The following is a 27262-nucleotide window of genomic DNA, read 5'->3' as shown; positions in this document are numbered from 1 at the left end:
TGTATTTTTCCCGTCTCACCTGTAAACTGAGTCGAATTTTTTTCTCCTCATCCAGCGTGTTTGTTAGCTGCTTCATTTCCTGCCTGAAAAACACACACACACACATTAGGAATACACACACTTTATATACACACAAATGTAACACATACCTGTGTTGGCTCTTCAGCAGCTCCACGGACGTCCTCAACTCACGCAGCTGGTTCTTGAGCTCCTCCAGCGTGGGCGGAGTCATAGGAGAATGCCGCAGCTCTGGGGAGGGGCTAAGACCCGAGGAGGAAGACGGAGAGGCGGGGCGATGGCCGCCGCTGCCACCACTGTTGGGCGGGTTCAGGGACGAGGAGGACTTGGCGGCCACTGGCACTTTAATGTCAGGTACCTGATGATACAATGTTTTGCTTGATTGGCGGCCATGTTTTTTTTGAGGAATTTTGCTCAAATTCCACACATGTGCTTGTCAGTCCCCGGAAAAGGTTTAAGTTTTTAACAAGACTGGACACTGTGCTTACAGGTACTCCTTTCCTGGTGGACTGGACTGGTTCTTGCTCCTCTTTGGCTCGCTCCCGCTCCTTCCTGTCCTCCGTTGCCAGGTGGTCCACATCGGCGTTGGACAGCGATGACTGTCAGAAACAGAAAAAAAAGCGTCTTTCGGAATCTTGTCACATTAAAGCCAGAGAGGGGGGACGTCCTTACCGATGTGATGATCTGTGAACGAGGTCGGCGGTCTGTGACCCTGGGTCGGGACGCCGTCGGGTGACTGAGCTTCTCCGCTGACGAGACGACGGCGTCCAGGTCTAGCTCTGCACACACACACACACACACACATATTTAAAAAAACAACAAAATTCCATGCTTATCCTAATCTTATTCGACGCTCACCAGTGTCATGTGACCTATCAAGGGCAGACTCAGGCGTAGAAGCCCCGCCCTCAGACTTGGGGCTTTCACACCTGAGCACACACACACACATTAGGGCAGGGTTGGGATAAATAGGTGCATGCAGGTATAAGTGTGTACTGACGCCAAAGTGGGCGGTCTCTCGGGGCGTCTCGGGGGTTGTGAGGTGGAGGAGGAGCTTGTCTTTGGGGGGAAGGGTTTCTTGGGGAGGACGGACGGGAGGGACGGCTTAGGGAGGTCGCACACCTTCACCTCATCACCTACACGAGTATTGTAGAAATACGTTATTGGCGAGAAAGAGTTGAGGAAATGAAACAGGAAGTGAAAGCGTGGAGACGTTAAAATGAATTCATGCTTTTATGATGACGATGATTAGTTGATCGAGAGTAGAAAGGAGAATAAAACTGTCATTGCTTCCCATTGTTTCCCTCTGCTGGTGACTTTTAAAAATGCACCTTTCGGATAAAAACATTAATAGAATTTGATATTCAGTCATTCATTTTCTACCACGTATCCTCACAAGGGTCGAAGAGGGTGCTGGAGCCTATCCCAGCTGTCTTCGGGCAAGAGAGGCGGGGTACACCCTGGACTGGTCACCAGCCAATCACAGGGCACATATAGACAAACAACCATTCACACTCACATTCATACCTATGGACAATTTGGAGTCGCTAATTAACCTAGCATGTTTTTGGAATGTGGGAGGAAACCGGAATACATGCAAACTCCACACAGAGATGGTCGAGGGTGGAATCGAACTCGGGTCTCCTAGCTGTGAGGCCTGCACGCTAACCATTCGACCTGAATTTTATGTTAATTTTGAAAATTAAAAAGGACTAATTAAAAATAATTGCTGCACCGCGATCGAGTGGTTAGTGCGCAGACCTCACAACTAGAAGACCAAAGTTCGATCCCACCCTCGGGCATCTCCGGTTTCCTCCCACATTCCAAAAACATGCTAGGTTAATTAGCGACTCCAAATTGTCCATAGGTATGAATGTGAGTGTGAATGGTTGTTTGTCTATATCTGCCCTGTGATTGGCTTGCCACCAGTGCAGGGCGAACTCCGCCTCTTGCCTGAAGACCGCTGGGATAGGCTCCAGCATTCTCGCAACTGAAAATGAATGAATGAAAAATAAGTAACAACAAAATCATATAAAAAGTATCAATATTATATTACTTTATAATGTAAGCGGTACACTTTTGTCAAGATTATTACAATAATATTCTTATTTATAATAAAAACATGCTTAAAAACAATAATAATAGAAATACATGTATATTTTGCCATATATAAAATGAAAATAAAAAAGGTGCCCTGTGATTGGCTAGCGACCAGTCCAGGGTGAACTCCGCCTCTTGCCTGAAGTCAGCTGGGATAGGCTCCAGCATACCCGTGACCACAGTAGTATAAGAGTTATAAAAAATGGATGGAAAAAAAATCATACAAATCCATATATATATATTGTATGATCATGTTATTTCTGATACTAGAATAAAACAAAGTAGGTTATTGAATTGAAACAAAGATAATTTGTGAGTGGAGATAAGCAGAGGGGTTCATGACTGTTATTAGCCATAGAATAAGTTTGTAATAATTAATAATGTTAATAGATGCCACAATCAACAGGAAGAAACATTCATTTTGTTAGTTTGCAGCGCTGTGTCAGGTTTAAGCGTTAAGCGCCAGGGCCGAGCGGGACCAGTTGGTCGGGTCGGGTCGGGTACCTCGATCCTGGTCCCTCTGCGGCAGGTGCTCGGGCCGCTCTGGTGGAACTTTCTTAACATCCGTCTTTTTGTCTACAGGTTACATTTTGTCATGTGATCACGCTGGAATGATAGCATGGAAACACGGAATAAGGAGTTTTTTTTTTTTTACCTGCCGTGTGTTTGGCTGACGGGGCGCTGGGAGGAGGAGGCTTCTTTGGTCTCTGGAAACACACACACACACATATCTTAGAGTGGAAGCTGTCCCAATACTTTTGTACTTTTGCAAATCGTTACCTCTTTCTCGGCTTCCAGCAGCTTGACGAAGTTATCCGGGAAGACCCCCCTCCTGCCGCCGACCTCCCCCATCCACCAACCGGCGTCGGCGCACTCCTGCACGGGACACGAGCACACAGTAAGTCACCGCTCTTTTTTCCTGCACAAACACACGCCCCCCCCCCTCCCCCTCTCTACAAAACCGATGAATCACCTTGGTGATAATGGTGATGATTTCGCCCTCTTTGATTGACAGCTCATCCTCGTTCTGCGCTTCGTACGGAAACAGGACTTTACACAGCTCTCGTCCTGACGATGGATTCAAACAGTCAAATGCTCTTAAACACCTGAACACACCATATGTTTACCTTTTGCTCTGCTGTCGGGGTCACCCTTCATGGTGTCCGGAGTGGCGTTCGCCGTCTTACCCTCAGCACCCTGAGAAACACGAGGAAAGCGCTCAACTCATTTTTTTTCCCAGCAACACTTTTAATATCTGTAAAAGCCTTTTTGTGGACGTGAACATTTCAAGGAGCGCGTGTATTATTCAGCATCAACTAGCTGGCTTCCCGTAGAGTGGCAATCAACTGAGTACAGTAATGACTCTCCAGTGAGAAGCCATGTCCCAAAGCTAATTAAAGAAGATGAGATCAGGTTTCACAAATACAACAAGCTGAGTGAATGATGAAGCATGTGTGTGTGTGTGTGTGTGTGTGTGCCGTTAAAAGGCTTCGTTGTGTTCAGGGCTGGAGTGGATCCCTCCACAGTGTTTGTGGAAGCAGGGAGGAGACTCTTCCACAGGAAAACACTCACAAGGCTCCGTTCTGTCCACCAACACACACACACACACACACACACAGCTCTGTTCAAGCAAACCCTCAACTGCCCCCCCCCCCCCGTGCTGCCTCATTTTTAGTCATCATTTTGCTAACCACACATGCTGATGCTCTTATTTTGGAGGGACACTCACTATTATTCTCTTCAGTATAGTCCCAAATTGTAAGCATTATAAGATACATATGTAGAATATGACCAGCATGCTGCCCTCTACTGGTGGGGAGTGTAAGCCTGTTTTGATGTTTTTGCTACATTTCATTCATTCATTATATTCATTTTCTACCGCTTTTCCTCACGACGGTCGCAGGGGGTGCTGGAGCCTATCCCAGCTGTAAGAGGCGGGGTACACACTGGACTGGTTGCCAGCCAGCCAATCACAGCGCACATATAGACAAACAACCATTCACACTCACATTCATACCTATGGACAATTTGGAATCGCTAATTAACCTAGCATGTTTTTGGAATGTGGGAGGAAACATTCCTTAACATTCATTAAACTTTCAGACGGTTTTAGTGTAGTAAATACATCTGCATCTTATACTTTTGATGATGTGTGTCTTTATTTGAGGAGTCCAGAGAGGGGCTAACGTCATTGCAGCACCCCAATGAATGCGTTGCTCAGATGCAATACAGTATGGGAAAACTTTTAAGGAGTTATTTTTTTTAATATTCATATTGGTACATGTTTGTATATTTGAGTGTGAAGTTGCTGTATGATGACTTTAGTCAGCATGTTTTTGGAATGTGAGAGAAAACCCACGCATGCACGGGGAGAACATGCATACTCCACACAGAGATGGCCGATGGTGGAATTGAACTCTCGTCTCCTAGCTGTGAGGTCTGCACGCTAACCACTCCACCACCGTGCAGCCCAGACTCCATTTCAAACACAATAATTGTTTATTATGGGGGAAATTTGATGTTGGATCAGAAGCTATTATATTGAAAAGCCCATTTCAGTTATATGAGCGTGATGATGCCAATATGGACTCCCGCTGACTCACCCAAAACGCCACGACATTCGCAAAGCTTGCGTGATGAGTCATGTCAATTTGTTGCGTATAAGCAGAGATAAGTACAATCAACATAAACTCCCAACCCCCCCCCCCCCCCCCCACATCTCTCTGCATCATTAGCACAGAGAGAGACACCAGTCTGACCAATAAAAGGAAGCGGGAGGTTCGACACTCTGCGGGAGGGAGGCTCCACAACATCCTTTTAACGCCTGTTTCGGCGCACGGGAACACTTAATAATAAACTAAGTACTTTACAAAAACATGTAGACCTCATTTAAATGTGGGGTCATTTTGCGTTTACACTGCTATGCAATCTGGATCAGATCCAAATCTGACACATTGCGTACACAAATGTATACTATACTATACATATAATAGCTATGTTAAAAAATACAAGACATGACAATGGAGTATTTAAACCAAATGAAACTGGAATCGATCCTTAAAGATGCTATCATCTGATTCATACTGTTAGCTATTTTTGCTATTGTTAGCTATTTTTTTTTAGCTATTTCACCATTAAAAGCAGCTCTTTCAACAAAGGCAAAGAAAACAAAGACAAAGTCTAGTGTTTTTTTTCCGTCATCAAACCACACAGGAAAAACATGTGACACTCAAATCAGCTAGTCCAAAACAAATCTAGACGACGATCCCATCCTACCGTTCTTTTTCCGCTTGCAGCCAGACAGACGACACTTTGCTACATCAGCGCCGCTTAGCAGAAGACAGGGTGTGAGTGAAAGTGTGAGCGTCAGTGAAAAAAAGCTCTCTCACTTCTGCCTTGCTTGTCAAATGGCTCTGGAGTTTCTTTGTATGTATGTGCGTGCGGTAAAAGTGATAGAGGAAGAGGAGGAGCCAATACCTCAACATCAAAATGATTACGCAACCAAATATGGCGGTCACATGAGTTCAGTTCCAGTTTTGTCATCAAAAATAGTCGGCGTGTTCATTTACCTTGTCTCCCTCAGAGTCGGCGTCCACGGAGCGAGGGCGGAGCTTGATGGGCTGGTCTTTGAAGATGTCGCCGAACCCGAAGCCTCTGACCTGACCGAGAAGACCACGAGGAAGGGTGAGTGACATGTTGTCCTTCGTTTATCGTGATTAATTGATCCCAGACCCGATCGTCGTGATAGGTGAATATACACAAAGTAGTTATTTTCATTTTTATAGTTACGGCATCGAGAACCTGTTTACGATTGTGCTTTTAAACATTATTAGAGCCCTCTAGACATAAAATAACACCCCTATAGTCAACTTTAGACCATATTACACAATATTGTAGACAAAATAGGAGTAAATAAGCCATTTAATACATAAATACCACTTATCCTAATGTGTTGCCATAAATGTGTTCCTAGTGGAGCTGACTAGGTGGCTAGGAAATTACGTTGGGGGTTCAGAGAGAGGGTTGTAGCGCCTGCTGTTCCCAGCGATCAAGTCTGGTGCTTGTGTGTCTCATTGAACAACACACTAAGATTACATATCATTCAATGCGTCTTTGAATGCGACTTCTGGATTATTTATATTTGTATTTTAGTTAGGGCTGCACAGCGGTCGAGTGGTTAGCACACAGACCTCACAGCTAGGAGAACTGAGTTCAATCCCACCGTCGGCCATCTCATCTCTAGGCTCTCATGGCATCTTCTCATATTGTGGTATCATTGACTATAGGCGCTCATGTTATAATTAAAGATCATTTAACAAGAAAACTACAAAAAAACGGCCATAATTTTACAAGAATAAAGTCAAAATATTGAAAAAAAAAGTAACCTACTGAGAAAAAGTGGTCATTTTCCAGGAATAATGTAATATTACCAGGAAAAATACACAAAAATATTAAATAAATACATAATTTGTTTAAATATAATGAAAAACAAAGAATAAAGTTATAATTTTAACACCGGATGTGGAAAAATGTATAATGTTATGAAAATAAAGTCAAAAAATATTAAAAATAAAATGTATTCTAGCGCGCAGGCCTCACAGCTAGGAGATCCGAGTTCGATTCCACCCTCGACCATCTCTGTGTGGAGTTTGCATGTACTCCGGTTTCCTCCCACATTCCAAAAACATGCTAGGTTAATTAGCGACTCCAAATTGTCCATAGGTATGAATGTGAGTGTGAATGGTTGTTTGTCTATATGTGCCCTGTGATTGGCTGGTGACCCTCATGAGGATACGCGGTAGAAAATGAATGAATGAATGAATGTATTTTAGTTTATTTAGCCATTTTAATGCTTGAAAATGCTTCATATGGGCAAAAAATATGCTAATAGTAGGCCCTGTTCAACCACAAAACAGCATGATTTATTAATATATATTTTTGAAAAACTGAAAATCCTAAACATTAAGTAAATTAACAACAAATACATATTCAAAGCAAGACTGTTAGTACTGATAGTACTGTTTTCTGTATTGTGTATTGTTTAACGTTCTATTCAAGTGTTGGATTATGGCGCCCCCTGTTGGTTCAGCATGCAACTAACAGCCTGCAAAAGCGTTTTAATGTGGTGATGATTGATTTTGTCAATCGATTACCTTTTTGGGTTGGATTTCCACCGAGCCCGTTTCAGACTTTAGACTGTCCCCTCCATCGCTTTCGCTGCCTGGACTGTTCTTACCTACGCACACAGCAGCATCCAACTATTACACAACAAAAAACCCACTAATATCATACAGTAAAGCGGGTGTCATTCTGTGATGTCTGATTGGCCCGAGACTCACTGGTGCGGCTGCGAAGGTCCTCCTGCGAAGTGTCTCCAGAGGTCCCGTCGGACTCTAGCAGGATCTCTTTGGTGAAGTTGGAGGGGAACATGCCGCTCTTGCCGTTCAGGACTCCCTCCCACCAACCCTCCTCCACCTGTACAGACAATGAGGTACTAACATTGGTTGGTAGTGCCCTCTAGTGGGCAAGCTTTGTAATGGCGACACATACATTAAAATGGACCCAAACATTCATTCATTTTCTACCGCTTATCTCACAAACTTTGTTTCAATTCAACAACCTACTTGTTTTACTCTAGTATCAGAAATAAGATGATCATACAATATATATATACGTGTTTTTATGATTTTCTTCCCATCCGTTTTTATAACGCTTATACTACTAGGGTCACTGGTATGCTGGAACCTATCCCAGGTGACTTCGGGCAAGAGGCGGAGTTCACCCTGAACTGGTCGCTAACCAATGGCAGGGCACCTTTTTTATATTAATTTGATATATGGCAAAATATACATGTATTTCTATTATTATGGTTTTTAAGCATGTTTTATTATAAATAAGAGTATTACTGTAATAATTGTGACAAAATTGTACCGCTTACATTATAAAGTAATATAATGCAAGGGTCGCGGGGGTGCTGGAGCCTACCCCAGCTGTCTTCGAGCGAGTGGCGGGGTACACCCTGGACTGGTCGCCAGCCAATCACAGGGCACATATAGACAAACAACCATTCACACTCACATTCATACCTATGGACTATTTGGAGTCGCTAATTAACCTAGCATGTTTTTGGAATGTGGGAGGAAACATTCCTTAACATTCATTAAACTTTCAGACCGTTTTAGTGTAGGAAATACATCTGCATCTTATACTTTTGATGATGTGTGTGTTTATTTGAGGAGTCCAGAGAGGGGCTGACGTCATTGCAGCACCCCAATGAATCCGTTGCTCAGATGCAATACAGTAAGGGAAAACTTTTAAGGAGTTGTTTTTTTTAATAGTCATATTGGTACATGTTTGTATATTTGAGTGTGAAGTTGCTGTATGATGACTTTAGTGACTGTTATATTGTTATATACAATATTTTTATACACTATACTGTTATATACAATCACAGGGCACATATAGACAAACAACCATTCACACTCACATTCATACCTATGGACAATTTGGAGTCGCTAATTAACCTAGCATGTTTTTGGAATGTGGGAGGAAACCGTACCCGGAGAAAACCCACACATGCAAAACTCCACACAGAGATGGCCGAGGGTGGGATTGAACTCGGGTTTCCTAGCTGCGAGGTCTGCGTGCTAACCACTCGACTGCCGTGCAGCCCTAACCAAAATACAAATATAAATAATCCAGAAGTCGCATTCAAAGACACTGTGAATGATATGTAATCTTGGTGTGTTCTTCAATGAGACACACAAGCACCAGACTTGATCGCCGGGAACAGCAGGCGCTACAATCCCTATCTCTGAACCCCCAATGTAATTTCCTAGCCACCCAGTCAGCTCCCCTAGGAACACATCTATGGCAAGTGGTATTTATGTATTAAATGGCTTATTTACTCCCATTTTGTCTACAATATTGGGTAATATGGTCTAAAGTTGACTATAGGGGTGTTATTTTATGTCTACAAGGCTCTAATAATGTTAAAAAGCACATCATAAACAGGTTCTCGATGCCGTAACTATGATAATATCCAACTACTTGCGGATATTCATCTATCACGACCGCAGGGATTAGAGTAGAGTTGTACCACCACACTAGTAAACATCGTAACAGTTCATACCTCCGCTACGATCTCAATGACATCCCCTATTTTCAGTTCCAGCTCGTCTTCATGCTGAGGCACGTAGCTGAATGCTGCTTTGCACCGCCGCTTACGGATCTGCTCCCCTGGAATCAATCATACTTTCAAACCAGAGTTTATATAATGACGTTTTAATGGGGGGGGAACAACACAATGACAAACCTTTCTTGCCCGCTCTCGTGCTGGGTTCAGAAACAGGACTTGCCCGGCCGTTGGAGAGGTCCGATTTGACCGTACTCGCCTGTCCTCCATCTCTCTTTGCTTCTTTCTTGATCTCCTGCAAGATCACACAGTGATAGAATAGGTTAGAGTAGACAACAGTGTTTTTATTGGGGAATCAGTTCAATCAGGGACATAGCAGTTTTACGTCTCCCCCTAGCGGCCATCAACAGGAAGGCAGCACTGATCAGCACTGGCCTGCATGCAAACTTATGCCACCAAGCATCACAAGACGCTACATGCATCGAGATGGAAAAAAAAAAAACAGACAGGACAACAAATGTGAGCATGAACGTAAAAGCAAGGAACGAAGGAAGGGGGACAACTTGAGAAAGTGGACATGACGGGCCACCACATTCACGCCGCCGCTGTTTCATAAGCCCTGGCCTGTGGCGAAGACAACCCAATGAAGCAGATAAGCTCGGGTAGGCTGACTCACAGCATTCCCAGTCTCACACACAACTCATACTCACATATGGCCTAGTGTGGCAGCATGGAAGCCCTAATGAGGCACAAAAAAAACCCCACCAAGCTAACGACTTGTTTCCTTGACAACTACTCCGCCTTGTATCAATCAAAGAAATTTTAATTAATTAAATAATTATTAATTAAATTATTATTTAATTCATATTATTTATTTAAATTATTATTTAATTCATATTATTTATTTCAATAATTAATTAATTCTTGATTAAATCTCAAATAAAAGCTTAAATAAATAAATAAAAATCATAATACATACAAAAGTTAGTCTGTGTTTGCTGTGTTTTTTACAAAGCGCCCAAGCAGGAAGTGAAGCATCCATTGACTCTGCATGCCTTCACACACACACACACACACAATTTAATAATTATTATTTAAATTATTATTTAATTAATATTATTTAATTAATATTATTTATTTAAATTATTATTTAATTAATATTATTTAATTAATATTATTTATTTAAATTATTATTTAATTAATATTATTTATTGAAATTATTATTATTTAATTAATTAATTATTAATTACATCTTAAATAAAAGCTTAAATAAATAAAAAAAATCTTAATACATACAAAAGTTAGTCTGTGTTTGCTGTGTTTTTTACAAAGCGCCCAAGCAGGAAGTGAAGCATCCATTGACTCTGCATGCCTTCACACACACACACACACACACACACATCCATTCAGAAAACTTCTTGAACACACAATGAGCGTTGTGCGGTGGGGGGAAAAAAATAAATGCCTGGGAGTCCACATGTAAGCCCACGCAAAGGACCCGCAGCGACTGTTAGCTAGCCTCCGGCTTCCTCTGCTTTTATGAGTAGTCAGGGACACGTCATGGATTTATGTTATCTGATGGAATATATTGTGTATATATATATATAATACATCTGTTAGCAATTAGAAGGGCTTTTTGAGAAGAAATGAAGAGGTTCAACTGTTCCCTGTTTCGGGGAAATTGAAGCAACGGGGACTTAAAGGAAAGGCAGATGAAATGAGGAAGACAACACGATTTGTCACATCTGAACAGGAAACATCTGCATGCCGTTGTGTGTGTGTTTTTTTAATGTGTGTGTGTGTGTGTTATCACCAAGCTGCTTTACACACTTCACCCCCGACCTGCTTTTTCTGTACCTGACCAGCTTGATATCATGTCATGACATTAAATTATAAGTGTTTTGTGTCCTCCATAGAGAAGAATGACAACCAGAGAGTCAACCACCACCAGGCACATGGAGCCATGTGAATCTGATTAGCTGCCATGCTGATGTCATTCGCGCAGACCGGGTCACATGGTCTACAGCACCGACAAGCAAGGAAATCACTGTGCACTGCAAGCATCTGTGTAAGAATGCATTTCACTACTTCTTGTTATAATATAGTTATATTTATTTTAAACATAATCACACATTCATCCATGCAGAAGAGGTGATATCAAAATTAGTCGTTATTCATGAGTAGGGCATCGTTTGAGTAAGATTGCAGCCATAATGTTGGTGGTTCAAGCTATTTTTTATTTTGTTAACTCAAGTAAAACAGGATGTAACCTATAGCGCTCTTACTTTGAAAGCCGGGGGTGTCCTTTGACTGTTGCTAATGGAGACGGATTTTGCACAATGAATATGCTTGCCTCACTGTAGCCTTTATTTACACTGAACTTGACACAAACATCACTTATGGTTTGACTTCCCTGATTCTGTTAGCTTAGAGGAAGTCCGACGAGTTTGTCAAAGACGCTGTACTCGATAAATTATAAATTATAAATAAATTAAATTTATTTATTTCTTTTTATAAAAATAAAATAAAATAAAATGAAATGAAATAAAATAAAATAAAATAAAATAAAATAAAATAAAATAAAATAAAATAAAATAAAATAAAATAAAATAAAATAAAATAAAATAAAATAAAAAACATTCGAAAGATCCCGGGAGAATCGTAATGTTAGTTCCGGTTTCCATTGAGACTTAATACTCTATTTATTACGAGTTTGTCAAAGACGATGTACTCGATATATTATAAATTATAAATAAATTAAATTTATTTATTTATTTTTATAAAATAAAAACAAAAACATTTGAAAGATCCCGGGAGAATCGTAATGAACGTAACATGTACTGTACTCCAGCCATGATACAGCATGTCGCCGTTGATTAAGTAATATGTTGACGCTTGCAAGATTGCATCACTTCCTGTGGCATTTGTGAACTGCCTTTGGACATCCCCCCCGTTAAAACACATTCCCATAACTGAAGTCTTGTGACCAACCAGTCAGCATTCCATCTCTCACACACACACACACAAAGCCATTGACAGTGAATGAGAGCTGTGACAGAGCGCGGTGGAAATGCGAACGTTAACCGCGTCACCGGCCGCCGCACTTCCTCTGGAAGACCACTTCCCCTCTTATCCCACACGTCATTTACACACGTCATGTTTGAAGGCGACTTTAGTGAAGCCTACTCACCCGCACAAAGTTGTCGGGGAACAGCCCCCGGCGACCTCCCAGCTCGCCCTCCCACCATCCTCCGTCGTCTCGCCGTATGTTCACGATGACGTCGCCCACGCTCAGGCTCAACTCGTCGTCCTGCTGGGCCTCATAGTCAAACTCCACCACGGCCTCCACTGCCAGAAGATAGTTGGTTTCAGTGAAAAGGTCAAACACATACATAATAATAATAATGAGATACTTTTATATAAAATACACTGGGTTCTACTGCCCTGCAGCAACACTGTGTCCACATTATGTATCCTAGTTTCATAGTGTAGCTAGCTACGCAAGATGGCTGCCAGATTGTTCCTGTAAACAAACCAAAGCTATATTTACATTTTCAGTGCTCCAAAATGAAAGCATCAAAGTCTTTCAGGATGAAAGGGATAAAAATGTAATACAAACGCACAACAAAAAATATACAGTAAGTGTAGCTAACTAGCTAACCCACTCTAGAGTAGGTGCAGTACATAATAATTAATACATAAGTAACAGAAAGATTGATTGATAGAATATTAGCATCATTGTCAAATGTAAGACAAGATGGCCGCCAGATTGCTCCTGTAAACAACCAAAGCTGTATTTACATATAGGGTGCCTCAAATTGAACTAGAGTACTTTTGTTGAGGTATTTTTTTCCCCTCAAGGGAACAAAATTGAATAAAACTCTAAATATAAGTGTATCTAGATGGAACTCGCACGCCTGTCTAATCTGAACTAGCTAGCTAGATGCTAAAGAAGTGCTAGATAGAGGCAAACAAATATATACAGTGGAAACTTTGGTTAGCATTATCCCCGATTAGCGTGTTTTTTTTTTAATGTACGCCACAATTTTGCCTTGCTCTGCGTGAATCCTACGTTTAACATACAACATTTAGCATTTTTTATCATTTTATTAATACACTGTGTAATTCCAACTGTGTTCTTAATGTATTTTTTTAAATCACAAGACAGCCATCCTTGTTAGCATGCTAGCTAGCTATACAAAATGGCAACCGATCAGTGATTGACTCTGGAAAATGTTAACACAAAACACTTTTAAAAATAGTTTTACAATTCTAAACACATATAAGTGACAAATGAAAGAGTTAAAAGAACATTTAAGGTTACTTTTACCTTCAGTGAAGAAGGTGAAAGTACCTATATATGTTTATTTATCCCTTTTAGTCATTTATATGTATTTATATGCATTTCAAATTGTTTTCTGCATATAAACTATAATTGTACATTAGTTTGGTTAGAGTCGGACCTCCGTGAATTAATTAATGATGCTAATTAAGGTTTAACTGAAAGATAAATAGGCACACAGATATACAAACATACCATATATATACAGTACATCTATAAATAGCATTTTGCATTATTGTGACACAAGTTTTTGGCCAAGAACACGAACAAAAATCTCTTACTTTAATATTAGCCACCATAATAAAATACTGCACAAGCCAACACAACTTGTTGCTGTCTGTATCACATCCCTTTACACACACGCAAACATGCACAGAGGCTTGATCCTTGTCTGGGGAATGGGGGACTTTGGGGTGTGGTAACCATGGAAACAACCGTATAAACGGGTGGCTATGACTCACTCTCATTAAGTGATCCCTTACGCATACACATGCGGTATATTTTGTGCACAAACGTATAGAAAAGTCCAAACTCTAAATGAACTTCGGCATGGAGTTGCGGCAAACGTTCACTTATGGGAAGCAAGCTTCCACTGTTATGGATTATTGATGGGTCACATGACAACCATTTGCAAAAGAGGCGAAAAAAAAATTGGCTGAAAGCACTCAGCCTGCCGAAAGAGGACATGACCTTTGACCACAAGTAGGTCCAGATATGATTCACAATGAATACAGAAAAGTGATCTGACAATGAGGTCGCTTGCAGACAAAACAAAACTCCCACTCGAGCGGTGGAGAAGCGGGAATAGACTAGCCGCAGTCTCCCGTGAACAGCTGCACTCGGGTTTGTTAGGGATAACTCGCACAGACACACACACACACACACTGCATGCTGACGTGTGCGTTTGGCTGCAGCCACTCGCTGAACACATCCACAGCGTGTTTTCACAGTCGGTGGAACCGGCCTTGCAAGCCCACGGGGGGAATCAAACCCACTCAAAATGTGTGGATAGGACTTCCGCAGCTTCTCCCACTCATATCATCGTTTTTGATTTTCAATGCAGATGCTGGATTGTTGCAAAGCTGAGCTATACCCACAAAGAATATGACATTACTAAATCAGTACACCCAATGTACATTTCCTGGTGCACATCCTGTTACCTTTTCAGGCTAACGATAGCCCTGTCACTATGCAATCATCAGAACATATTGTATTCATATACATAAGCAGATATGATGCTTACGTCTGGGCTAGGTGCATTGCATAAATTTCTACGTAGCAATAGAAGCCATAAAAACGATAGAAACATCCACATGCTAACAAAGTCTTGTAATAAGAGTCTAATTAAAATAAAATAAACCCCATTATGAAGTATAGTTATTGACCATTTATGGTCATACATTAAAAAAAATAACTACCGTCGTAAAAGTGAAGGTGTAAAGGTGTCATGCATGCCCAGAACCGAGCGCGTTTTTATGGTAAGGATAATGTAGTGATAAGCCCCAATTATACTTGCAAGTACACCAGGAAGTTAAACTTAAAATGCGCATGCCAGGACACTAGATGGCGATATAACTTTAAAACAACACCATGCTGTGTCCACCATTACTGAAGTTTTTTTTTTTAATATTTGTGTGTTGTCAGACTCCAAAACCTTTAAAAAAAAGCATGTTTTAAATCAATTTAGCCCCAACTACACAAGACCTACACTTTTTTTTAAACCATATTACGCTTGAATAGGCTGTAATGTGCATGCCAGGGCTCTAGGTGGCAGTGTCACTTTAAAGAAACACTGCTGTGTTCTACCATTGCTGTTTTAATGAGGTAAGACTGCTATTTTATTATTTAGGTAGAAAGGCTGTAACGTGCATGCCAGGCCTCTAGGTGGCAGTGTCACTTTAAAGAAACACAATGCTTTGCTCCACCATTGCTGTTTTAATGAGGTAAGACTGCTATTTTCATTATTTAGGTAGAAAGGCTGTAACGTGCATGCCAGGCCTCTAGGTGGCGGTGTCACTTTAAAGAAACACTGTGCTGTGTTCCACCATTGCTGTTTTAATGAGGTAAGACTGCTATTTTCATTATTTAGGTAGAAACTTGTCAGTTAGAAGTTGCACTTTGTAAATGTTTCCGTTTGTTTAGAGAGTTCTCGACAGATACAAAATAACATTTATAAGCTTTTTCTGTGATAAATGACCCCAGTATTTGTGTTTGGGCTCTCCTGAGGCTAGCTAGCTAGTTTGTTTATATTCTGAAACGACCACCTGCGTTCTGTTTATCACTGCAAAAAAAAAAAAACTATATACTTGTATGTCACCGCTGAGTATAAAAAAGTAATTTCAAACTGTAAACAAGCTCATCCTGGTGCACTGCATTGATGAAATAATTGGCGATTTAGCGATCGATGACTCGACAGTCAGCCCCTGTCTGCACCCTGGGGACGTGCCTAATGAGGAATGTCACAGTCAGGCCTGTGTCACCCACAACACATAAACACGCACACGCACACACACGTAGAGTGAATGCAAACGTGTCAACATCTGCAACTCATCATCCCGTGAAACCCTCACGCAGGCGCCTCTTATGCTGCATTAAATAAAGCATGGCGGAAAAAGAGAAGATTGTATATGCAAGAGGTACACACATATACATATACACATGGCAGCACCCGTGGGTGGGGAGGAAGCACCTAGATGCTGTGGGGGGTATTGTGCAAGGAGAAGGGGATGTTCTTCAATACAAGAAGAGGGTGAAAGAATGTTACACCTCACCCATTTATGTCTCCTCGGTGCTCCTCTACGTTTGCTCGGTGCCGAGGAAAGCGGTCGGTTCAGTTATCTAGCGGTTTTGTTGAGCACCGATCCACGCAGCCTCCTTCTTCCTCCCAGCCTCTACCAGAGATCCGCTACAGCGGGAGGAGCGTCACATGAAACCATATTCCTTCTTCCTCTTTTTTTTTCCCACCCTACACCAACGCACCACAGAGGGGGCACAACAGAGTGCGGCCGAAAACGAGAAGCTCGCGTTCTCTGCTGTGGTGACTTCCCGTACCATCGGAAAGTAGAGTTTCAGAATAATTGCATTCCATTAATGATAATAATAAACATGTCACTCATTAAACGTTATCACTGCGTTATTAGGTTGATGAGTAGTAGTTATAACAAATATGCTAGCGGTATCAAATAATTGCCCCATTACTACAAGCAAACTACAATAATAAAATGAGTGACCAGAAAAAAGTATACTGTGCACATTTGTCATGATATTTTACTTATTTAGCCACAAAATTGGTCTTAAAATCAGTTGTTAGTGTGATGCAGGAGTCCACTGCAAACGACAGCCACGTAAACAGCGCCCTCTGCTGTCAAACTCAAGCAATAGCATCCTAAAGACAGAATTTATCATGCAGCTCTTGAGACTTTATTGATCCTTTGCAGGAAATGACTGTGCTGCAGCAGCCGACATGATATTGGACATCCATAGCAGTATCAAAACCTCTAAATGATAACCAGAAAACACTTAAATTACATTTTAATGTAATATTTCAAAGTCATGCTTGACTGCAGAAGAAACAGTAGTGACACCTGAGACCATCTGCAGAATGACATCACTATACAAATCATTCACAGCTTTTCATTAAATTATTGTTTTCATGAATACATTTGGTAAAAGCGTATATTTTCAGTATATATATATATATATATCCACAATAGCATACCAAACCAAATGTATTTATAAAGCACTTGCTAAAAAGAAAGTGTATTCAAATGGCGAAACAGCGAAAATAGTCTTTGAAGTGATTAAATAAAAACAGTTCAATATAAAGTCAGCTCATGTTTTACAAATGTGGACAATTTAGTCATTGTTTGCTACTAGCGCTTAAATATTTTTTTCCCCACAGAAATTGAGGACACATTCTGTGTCGAATCAGGCGTTGTTAAATCGAAGACCATTTTACCCCTGTTGGCGTGCGTCATCCTCAAATGGCTCGTCGTGACGTATGCGGAAGTGCAGTGTACGTCTTTCTGCTCTCGGGGAAGGAAGGAAGGACACATCTCGGAGAAGGCGGCAGAGCCATTAAGGCGGAAGCATCTTAAAGGTGAGCTAAAACGGACATAATTGCACTATTTTAAAATTAAATCATGCATTTATGACGGTTAGGCATTGACTTGACGAGTGAATCATGCTAAAAGGAGAACAGTAGCCGCTTTCACAATCAATGTCGCACACTACAGCCGGCCATGTGAGTGCGCGTATGTGATACTCATAAAACCCTCACAATATCATATTCATTATAATACCCGCTTAATGCGTCAAAAAGCTCACATTTGTAATAAAATTTTTCTCGGGAAATGTTTCTGCCCTCGACCACATGGTTCACGTGTGTTTAAAAATGTTGAATAACGTTGCAAATGTTTACATTTCTGTGTTGTCCTTGTTGTTTTATACAAAATGGCGTTTTCTCCAACTAATAGTCCTTATCATTTATTTAAGTAATTTATCGAATAAGCTTCCTGCCGCATGGCGTGTGTTCCTCGTTGAAGGACATGATGAAACACTCGTTGCCACTCCCCACATTTTCCTCAAGCGTCTAAGTCTATTTCCAAATATCTACTATGCAATTAATAACCGGCTCCTGCTAGTCAAATATGCTTTAAATGGCTTTTGAGCCTTCGGGGCTGCATGAAAATGAATACTAGTATTATAATGGCCTACAAAAAGCTAGGATACATACATTTTAAGTGTTGCCAAAAATGCTAAGAATTTGTATAACATTTATTTTGTATCAATTATAATACAGTCCGGTGATGGCATGTCTAAAAGTAAATTTCCAGAGGAAAACTCAAACAGGTTTCATTATAATTGCATCCAATTGCACAAGCTTTCCATAGTTATTTTATTTTAGAATGTATTGTACTTAAAGGTCAGATGCAACGTTACAAAACAAAAGGTGCAAAACTTCCTGTAATCGGTTTGATGCTGCCCACGCATGACAAACTTAGTCGGCTAAACCAGTTTCAATTGTTCCAACCCACTGAAAGTTGCACGGGGACATGATCTTGTTCTCCTTCTGGTAACAATGAATGTTCCATTACTAGCAGTAAAGAGGCGGTGCTTGTAAAAGTACGCAGAACTTTGGAGGATTTGCCTTTGTGACGTTGATTTTTGTTTAAAACACAAACACCGCTGCTGTGGAAATACATCGACGCTAGCCTCAACTGACTCGGGAAGCCAGAGCAGGTTAGCAGCTTGGAAAAATAAGAAGCGTTTCACTTTATATAACTATTAATAATCAACTATAACTATAATTAAACCCAGTTTGAGACAGTTTCTTTAACTTTTATTGTCCACAGAAGCGCGGATTGGTATTGTTTGTGATTAAGCTTGTTCATGAAAATAGTAAAATAATATTTTGTGTATTTTTAGACTCAAAATGGATCGTGTGAAGTCTACATTCAACAACATGGTGAGTGTTTATTCAAGTCTTCACCGCTATTAGCATCGACGACATTATTGATCCCATTTTTCTAAGAACATAAGCCAATTTTTACAATTTTTTCGAACGAAAACTCCTGGCTTTGTTATATTTGTCCACCAGTGGGCGCTACTTTTTACTTTTTACTTTTTGAAAGCGTATAGCTGTACTGGTGTCTTACCATTGATGAAATAGAAACTCATGTTTCTATTTATATTTCCACTGACAAAAACAACAGCAACAGTGCCCCCTACTGTAGGACATTACCATAAGGGTTTTGCTATAAGAGGGACTTTCTTCTCTACATCACACCACTCCCGTAGTTTATTTCCTCCTTCCTTTCCCCCGCCAGATTAAAAGCGTCCAGTACAGCAGGTTCACCCTGCAGCGTGACGAGGAAGCAGACCGACACGTAGAGATTAAACTGTCCGACGACCCCGCTGATGACAACACGGAAGTCGGGCAGGGCGACTGCTCTCCGAGTTTCCGGCCCGCGCCCCAGGGCAGAAATCGACACATGTGCTTCCTCCAAATGATGGGCTTCTTGCTCATCTTCATCGCAGGTAAAAAGCACACTTGAATTTCAAAGTGTCCTGTATATTTAAGTTTGAAACACAACACGAGTGAGCATTACAAATATTTTCTAGGCTATTTTGTTGCGTACGCCATCCACCATCGGTCTGCTGTGGACCCCGTTAGCTGCGGGAATCAGTCATCGGCGGTAGCGTTAGGTGACCAGGTGGTGAAAGTGGTGACGGAGAAACCGCAAGAGCAAGAAGTCAACAAAGTGGAGGCTCCGGAGGACGTAGAAGTTCGACTCAACTGGCAGGACATCGTTCAGCTTCTCGACGACAAACTCACCCGCCAAGCCTTTACCGCACGTCTCAAGTAAGCCTTTCACTAAGACATGCTCGCTGGAAGTCATAACGATGTGAAGTTTGATAACACGTCTCACCAAGTAGTCATCTGACTGATCAGCAGAGCAGCTCTTTTGTTTGTAGCGCCCTCGCTGGTGAAATAAATTGAATAACGAGGCTTGTGTAAACCGCACATGAAAAAAATGAGTTGAATTAAAACCTCTCTGCAGGGATTTCGATGTGCCGACACGCTTGGCGGGCGGCAAAGGCGACATTCACCAGGGGAACCTCATCGCTGAGGAATTCAAGAAACTCGCTCTACAGAGCTGGACAGATGTTCACTATGTACAGTTGCAGAAGCCCGACAGGTTATTATGGATTGTTTTTTAATATTTTGAATAGGGATCGACCGATGTGTTTTTTTCCCATCATCCTTAGCCGATGGCCGATTTTGCTTGGGCCGATATTTGTGCCCGATACTGCAAATATTCCAGGTCTCAAATTGAAACAAATTCATTAATTCATTCAATCATTTTCTACCGCTTTTCCTCACGAGGGTCGCAGGGGGTGCTCGAGCCTATCCCAGCTGTCTTTGGGCACCCTGGACTGGTCGCCAGCCAATCACAGGGCACATATAGACAAACAACCATTCACACTCACATTCATACTTATAGACAATTTGGAGTCGCTAATTAACCTAGCATGTTTTGGGAGGAAACCGGACTACCCGGATGTACCCCCCCCCCCCCCACGCATGCATGGGGAGAACATGCAAACGCCACACAAGGATGGCAGAGGGTGGGATTGAACTCGGGTCTGCACGCTAACCACTCAACCGCTGTGCAGCAAAGATGAGTTATATGTAGTCTAGTCTGAATGTAATTTATTTGATATCCATCCCCCCTTTTCTCCTCAGTTGCTCTTGACGTTTGATCCCACCCTGGTGGGAAAAAGTGGCCAATGACAACCATTCACACTCACATTCATACCTATGGACAATTTGGAGTCGCTAACTACCCTAGCATGTTTTTGGAATGTGGGAGGAAGCCTATCCCAGCTGTCTTCGGGCGAGAGGCGGGGTACACCCTGGACTGGTCGCCAGCCAATCACAGGGCACATATAGACAAACAACCATTCACACTCACATTCATACCTATGGACAATTTGGAGTCGCTAATTAACCTAGCATGTTTTTGGAATGTGGGAGGAAGCCTATCCCAGCTGTCTTCGGGCGAGAGGCGGGGTACATCCTGGACTGGTCGCCAGCCAATCACAGGGCACATATAGACAAACAACCATTCACACTCACATTCATACCTATGGACAATTTGGACTCGCCAATTAACCTAGCATGTTTTTGGAATGTGGGAGGAAACCGGAGTACCCGGAGAAAAACCCACGCATGCACGGGGAAAACGTGCAAACTCCACACAGACATGGCAGAGCGTGGAATTGAACCCTGGTCTCCTCGCTGTGAGGTCTGCGTGCTATTTCTTGAAATGTAAACACTGAACACAGTAGGATTCAGCTTTCTTAAACACACATTTAAACGGCATTATCAATTTTTAGCTAGCATCCTCCGCGTAAAAATACATCCGCAAACCCACATGCGTATCGGTCGATACCGATTCAATTAAAGAACAGTAATATCGTCCCGATGTATCGGTCGATCCTTAATTTAGAAGTAGGAATCGTGATTCTGGTTGACCCTCTGTGTTGATTAGTTCGGCTAACAAGAATGATGTCATCTGCAGGGAACGTCCAAATACTGTTACCTTTGGTTCCCAAATCTTCAAACCAGATGGTTACCTTGCCTATAGCAATACTGGAAAAGTGGAGGTGAGTAGCAGCGGCCTCTACAGATGCTTTGCTTGAATGCATAATGTAAACATTAAATGAATGGACCCGCCCTTTTTAGGGGAAGCTGGTGTACGGCTCTTATGGCCGCCCTGAGGATCTGGACAATGTGCAGACTATGAAGGTTGAGTTGAACGGCAGCGTTTTGCTTCTGCGAGCTGGAAATCTTAGCTTTGCAGAACAGGTACATACAGCCTCATTTGGAGCCTTCCCCCCCCCCCCCCTCCCTCATAGGTTAATATCGTCCAATTGTATTTCTCCAGGTGGCCAATGCTGAAGCCAGGGGAGCCGCTGCTGTTCTCATATACCCTGACCTCGAAGATTACAGTTACGTTGCTGACACAGCACTTTATGGCCATGTAAGTGTTGCTCAACGGGCGACTCGGTCATCTTCACCATCCTGTCACCCACCTCCAATTGTCCTCTCCGTCTCACCAGGTTCATCTGGGCTCAGGCGACCCGTACACTCCGGGATTTCCTTCCTTTAACCATACTCAGTTCCCGCCAACGCAGTCTTCCGGTCTGCCCAAAATTCCGGCTCAGACCATCACTGCCAACATGGCGAGGACCCTCCTAGAGTGAGCTACCAGTTTGTTATAGATTAGGTTACACTTCCTGATATTCTATAAATATGTATCCTAACTAGCCACGTTTACATGAGATTTTCATCTTTCCGAATGACGCACCAGAAAATCGTGTATACATGGAAAGGAGTATTCCAATCTCCTGTCGACATGCGCCGCTATAATCAAACGGAATAGTAAACGGGAAATGTGCAGTAAAACGTAAACAACATCACGTGATTCATCCAAGATGGCGGACGAGAGTGTGCTTAACCACGTTTGTTGGGACAGTTGCTACGCTTTATTTTAAAACAGCAACTTGAAACCCTGCAGAAAATGACAGCGAAGAAGAGACGTAGAGTTGGATGGGATTAATTTTTAATAATAATAAATCGTTTTTCGGCCATCCAGTCTTGCAATTACGTTCAGTTCTTTTAAGTTTGTATCAAAAACTAACTTTCCGCTATAGTCCAATGATGACTGCTCGCCGCCATTTTCAAAACCTGAGCATGCGCTGAAAGAACACACCTTGACAACTTTTCGATTGAGCGGGTACAAGATACCTCAATCGGATTGGGGAAAGGAATATTCCACCCCTGTGAATCCGATTATATGTTCATTCGGATTGGCACTTTTCTTTCGGAATGAGGTGTATACAAAGGTTAGATTCTTTCCATTTGAGCAAATAACCCGAATGGAATTGGAATATTTGGGTTCATGTATACGTGGCTAATCAGATTTGGGAAAGGAACATTCCACCCCTGTGAATCAGATTATATATTCATTCGGATTGGCACTTTTCTTTCGGAATGATGTGTATACAAAGGTTACATTCTTAGAATATTTGGAATATTTGGGTCCATGTAAACGTGACTATTGTCTCATTACTATCTGTAGGACAATTGGCGGGCCGGGAAACCGTGGAGGAGTGAAGAACATTACAGTGGAGGTCAACAACGTTCTTGTCAACACAGAGCTCCACAATGTGTTTGGAGTCATCAAAGGAGTTGTAGATCCTGGTATGTAGTCAAAATGGGCCGCTCCTCTTATATCGTTAATGCTACTGTACCTTGGACCACTTAACACACACACACACACACACACATACACAGATTGGGCTATAGATTTGAAAGAAAATATGTGTGTTGTAGACCAGTATGTGGTCCTGGGAGCCCAGAGGGACGCCTGGGGGAAAGGCTACGCCCGAGCCGCCGTTGGTTCTTCCGTGTTGCTGGAGCTAGCCAAGGCTATCAGTGAGATGGTGAAGAAAGGTACCAACAAATGCAGTCATGTGACATTTGTGTGATGGTTGTATTTTACGATATTACACTAGCTACAAATGTCACATTGCTTTGCCTTGTGCGCATCCTTCCAGGTGGATTTCAACCTCGGAGAAGCTTAGTGTTTGCCAGCTGGAGTGCTGGAGAGTACGGAAGCGTCGGCGCTACTGAATTTTTGGAGGTGAGATCTCGGGTAAACAATTCAGGATGCACATAAACAATCAAGTTTTAAACTGGTCTGTTTTTCAGGGTTACCTGTCCTCACTTGACAAGAGGATGTGCACATATATAAGCCTCGATGGCATGGTCTGGGGTAGGTTCACTCTCACAGTGTAATAATAGATTTTTTTACATATACAATACAGTATATTATTACATATAAACCTAACATGTCTACTCCCAGGTCGGGGTGGCTTTATTGCCTCAGCAAGCCCTCTGCTGGAAAGCCTGCTGGAGAACACAATGAAGCAGGTAACGTCACCGCTTCATTCATTGCACTACTTTGATGCCTTATCACCGTTGGAACGATGTTGGGTTCAGTTTTTTATTCATTCGTTTTCTACCGCTTTTCCTATTTTCATACTGGTACATGTTTGTATATTTGAGTGTGAAGTTGCTGTATTAGTGACTGTTATATTGTTATATGCAATATTTTTATACACTATACTGTTACATTAAATGACAGGGCACATATAGACAAACAACCATTCACACTCACATTCATACCTATGGACAATTTGGAGTCGCTAATTAACCTAGCATGTTTTTTTGGAATGTGGGAGGAAACCGGAGTCCCCAGAGAAAACCCATGCAAACTCCACACAGAGATGGCCGAGGGTGGAATTGAACCCTGGTCTCCTAGCTGTGAGGTCTGTGCGGTAACCACCCGACCACCGTGCAGCCCCTTGATTTCATTTATTTTCCCGCTTAATCCCAGCTCACTTCAAGCGAGAGGCACAGTACACACTGGGACTGGTCGCCAGCCAATCACAGAGCACATACAGACAACCATTCATACTTACTGACAATTTAGGGTCACCAATGAATTGTTTTTGCAATATGGGAGGAAACCAGCGAGAACCATATTTGGGTCAATTGAATATTAATGTTGAGTTTGATTTAATGTGTTTAGGTGCAGAGTCCACTGAATGGTGGCACCTTGTACGATATGGTGGGCGGCACCAATTGGGAAGCCAAAGTGTGAGTAGTTAAGCCTGAAGCCAAAAAAGTAGCCAAATGATGTCATGAGGAACTAATTAAATATATGTGTGTGTGTGTACAGACTGAAGCCCATGTCCGTAGATGACCCTGCATATCCATTTTTGGCCTTCGCTGGGATTCCCTCAATCTCGTTCCACTTCATCAACCCCAACGTGAGCCATTCCGCAATGCATCTCATGAGCATTTCAGCAGAGGCGCACTTTAACCACCTTTTTTGTATAATCCACGCAGGCAAAAACCGAGGCCTACATGTACTACGGCACCAGCATGGACAACATGGACCACCTGAATTACAACACGGCCCAGCACACCGCAGAAATGACGTTGCTGGCCGCCCAGTTTACCGGCCGCATGGCTCTACGGCTGATCCACGACCGCCTGCTCCCCCTGGACGTGAGCCGATACAGCAAGGTGGTTTCCAAAGCCTTGCGAAAGGTCCACAGAAATGTCTACCAGTTGGTCATGGTGAGTACTATCGATCCAAACATGGACACCCCACCTGTGTGATCGCCATGTCGACAGTCATCACACAGCAATTTGGTTCCAGCTGTAATTGTACCCCCCTTAATTACCATTCTAAGGCTCAAGATTTGATTGGGTTTTTTTGGCTCTGCAGGATGGTCACTTGAAAGGCGTGGATCCTGATTGGCTGGCCAATGCTCAAGGCAGCTTCCAGCGAGCGGTGGCCAACTTGAAGATTACCATTGACCAGACTGACTTAAGCCAAGACCAGTCCTGCCGCCTCCTCAACGAAAAACTCATGAGCGTAAGAAGATCACGAGTGTAAGCGCAGTCGGCTTTGCTTTGCATTTTAAGCCCCGCCCCCCCTCTCTTTCATTCCTACTCCAGGTGGAGCAGAACCTCCTCTCGCCGTACGTGTCCATCGCAGAGACCCCTTTCCGTCACATCCTAATCGGCCAAGGCCCCCACACTTTAGCGTCCATCGCAGAGATGAATGACAAGAAAACGGAAGAGCTCCACACCCTGCTGGCGTATGCCACCTGGAACGTGAAGGGTTGTGCCAACGCCATGATGAGTGACATCTGGGAAGAAGACGACGATTAAATCTAGACCGTGAGCGTGTATGTGCGCGTACGTACGTATGTGTGTGTGTGTCAAACTAAAAGCAGTTGAAAAGTGAAAAGAAAAATTTTAAATAGAGCAGGAGGCAAAAAAAAGCACTTAATGACTGTCCATCACCGCTCTTAGTCCCGCCTCTTTTAAAGGTGCAATTTGTATTAAACACTCCAAACTTAGTGGAAGAATGAAGGAAAGCTAACTTAGTTTTTACAAATTGTACCTTTACAGATGTTTTTTTTTTTGCTTTGGAGGGAGGGGGCTTTCAAGCCCATCCAACTTTAGAAGATTATACTTGAAAAAAAAAAAAAAGAATGCTACTGATGAATCCGCTGCCTCCTCCTCCACACAACACTGAATCGGTGAGCGCCTCCGCTGTGACCTCTTGCCATCCAAAACACTGCAGACATTATTTATACAGAAAGTTTTTGCAGTGTAACAACCTCCTTTTTTATTATTATTATTATTCTTGTTTTTTTGTATACGACGTTATCGGAAGCAGTGCCTTCCATAATTATGACGGTTGTACCGTTTAATCCAACAGCAGCATCTGCTACATGACTCTTCGACTTGTGCTGACAAAACAGAGCGACGCAACCGCTCCTCAACTCTGGCAGCTTTAAAAAAAAAAAAAAAAAAAATCCCAAATGACTCGCCGTCTAATTGATGTATGAAACTAGTTAAGTCTAAAAAGTTTAAATTAAAAAAAAAAAAAAGGAACACAATATAAATGCAATTGACAACCTGATTTCCATGCCGTCAGTTATCGGGGGGCAGTATGCCCCATAATTAAAACCCATTATCGGGAGCAGTGTCTCCCATAATGATAACAAGTGATGGTAGTTTTTGCCTACCAGTGTGTGTGTGTGTGTGTTTGTATGTCTTTCTATGTGTATTTATCGGGAGCAGTGCCTCTCATATTTCACTCCCAAGGGTGGAACATGTCTTTAAATGTGTATTTATCGGGAGCAGTGCCTCTCATATTTCACTCCCAAGGGTGGAACAACTTATCGGGGACAGTGTTTCCCAGAGTTTTATACTTGACATATTTATTACTATTTGCTTTGTTGTAGTGGGTAGGTGTTGTCCTTCAGAGATTTCCTGTTTTCTTGCACTTGATTTAGATCTAAATTGAATTTTTTTTTCATGCTCCAGCATTGAAATTTACTCAGACTGTCACCATACAGTTAAATGTAATAATTTGTCAAATATGAGGGCAGAGAAAGTTTAGCCTGTGTAGCTTTTGTTGCACTTACAACAGAGGGAAACATATTTTGTTTTTCTGATGGTGTTTCTATGTCTGACCAAGATGATAAATAAACCCCTCAGCATCGTA

The 27262-nt window shown here is 42.1% G+C and overlaps 2 protein-coding genes across 6 annotated transcripts in view; one reads left to right on the top strand and one right to left on the bottom strand.

Moving 5' to 3' along the window:
• sh3kbp1 (SH3-domain kinase binding protein 1) overlaps positions 1-16605 on the bottom strand; it is a 17993-nt gene extending 1388 nt beyond the window's left edge. The window contains exons 1-18 of one of the 2 annotated variants that reach the window (XM_058059762.1): positions 16367-16605; positions 12444-12601; positions 9434-9548; positions 9251-9357; positions 7458-7593; positions 7272-7354; positions 5688-5777; positions 3246-3315; positions 3092-3186; positions 2899-2994; positions 2774-2825; positions 2623-2694; positions 1019-1154; positions 877-947; positions 691-797; positions 507-617; positions 150-376; positions 20-83 (exon numbers count right to left, since the gene is read on the bottom strand). In XM_058059762.1, coding sequence (XP_057915745.1) covers positions 20-83; positions 150-376; positions 507-617; positions 691-797; positions 877-947; positions 1019-1154; positions 2623-2694; positions 2774-2825; positions 2899-2994; positions 3092-3186; positions 3246-3315; positions 5688-5777; positions 7272-7354; positions 7458-7593; positions 9251-9357; positions 9434-9548; positions 12444-12601; positions 16367-16370 — 1794 coding nt within the window. In that variant the 5' untranslated portion in view covers positions 16371-16605. The remainder of the gene's footprint in view (positions 1-19; positions 84-149; positions 377-506; positions 618-690; positions 798-876; positions 948-1018; positions 1155-2622; positions 2695-2773; positions 2826-2898; positions 2995-3091; positions 3187-3245; positions 3316-5687; positions 5778-7271; positions 7355-7457; positions 7594-9250; positions 9358-9433; positions 9549-12443; positions 12602-16366) is intronic. The other variant, XM_058059763.1, reaches the window with a different exon arrangement.
• On the top strand, positions 2746-27262 carry LOC131108618 (transferrin receptor protein 1-like). 4 transcript variants are annotated; one of them, XM_058059757.1, is made up of 24 exons: positions 2746-3016; positions 5702-5802; positions 9287-9915; positions 11170-11321; positions 15565-15658; positions 17497-17694; positions 19023-19062; positions 19424-19634; positions 19719-19959; positions 20159-20296; positions 21683-21767; positions 21847-21969; positions 22049-22144; positions 22224-22363; positions 23246-23367; positions 23500-23619; positions 23724-23809; positions 23878-23941; positions 24032-24099; positions 24761-24828; positions 24911-25001; positions 25081-25314; positions 25466-25615; positions 25699-27262. In XM_058059757.1, exons 7-24 carry the CDS (start codon positions 19030-19032, stop codon positions 25912-25914), a joined length of 2286 nt encoding a protein of 761 aa, XP_057915740.1. In that variant the 5' UTR covers positions 2746-3016; positions 5702-5802; positions 9287-9915; positions 11170-11321; positions 15565-15658; positions 17497-17694; positions 19023-19029; the 3' UTR covers positions 25915-27262. The 4 variants fall into 4 exon arrangements, with proteins under 4 accessions (XP_057915740.1, XP_057915743.1, XP_057915741.1 ...); XM_058059760.1 differs by lacking the exon at positions 9287-9915; XM_058059758.1 differs by lacking the exon at positions 2746-3016 and having other exon boundaries at positions 5696-5802.

The sequence above is a fragment of the Doryrhamphus excisus genome, chromosome 21, assembly GCF_030265055.1.
Source record: "Doryrhamphus excisus isolate RoL2022-K1 chromosome 21, RoL_Dexc_1.0, whole genome shotgun sequence".
NCBI lineage: Eukaryota > Metazoa > Chordata > Actinopteri > Syngnathiformes > Syngnathidae > Doryrhamphus > Doryrhamphus excisus.
Note: the sequence above shows the minus strand (reverse complement) of the source record. Positions and strands in the feature narration are given on the sequence as shown.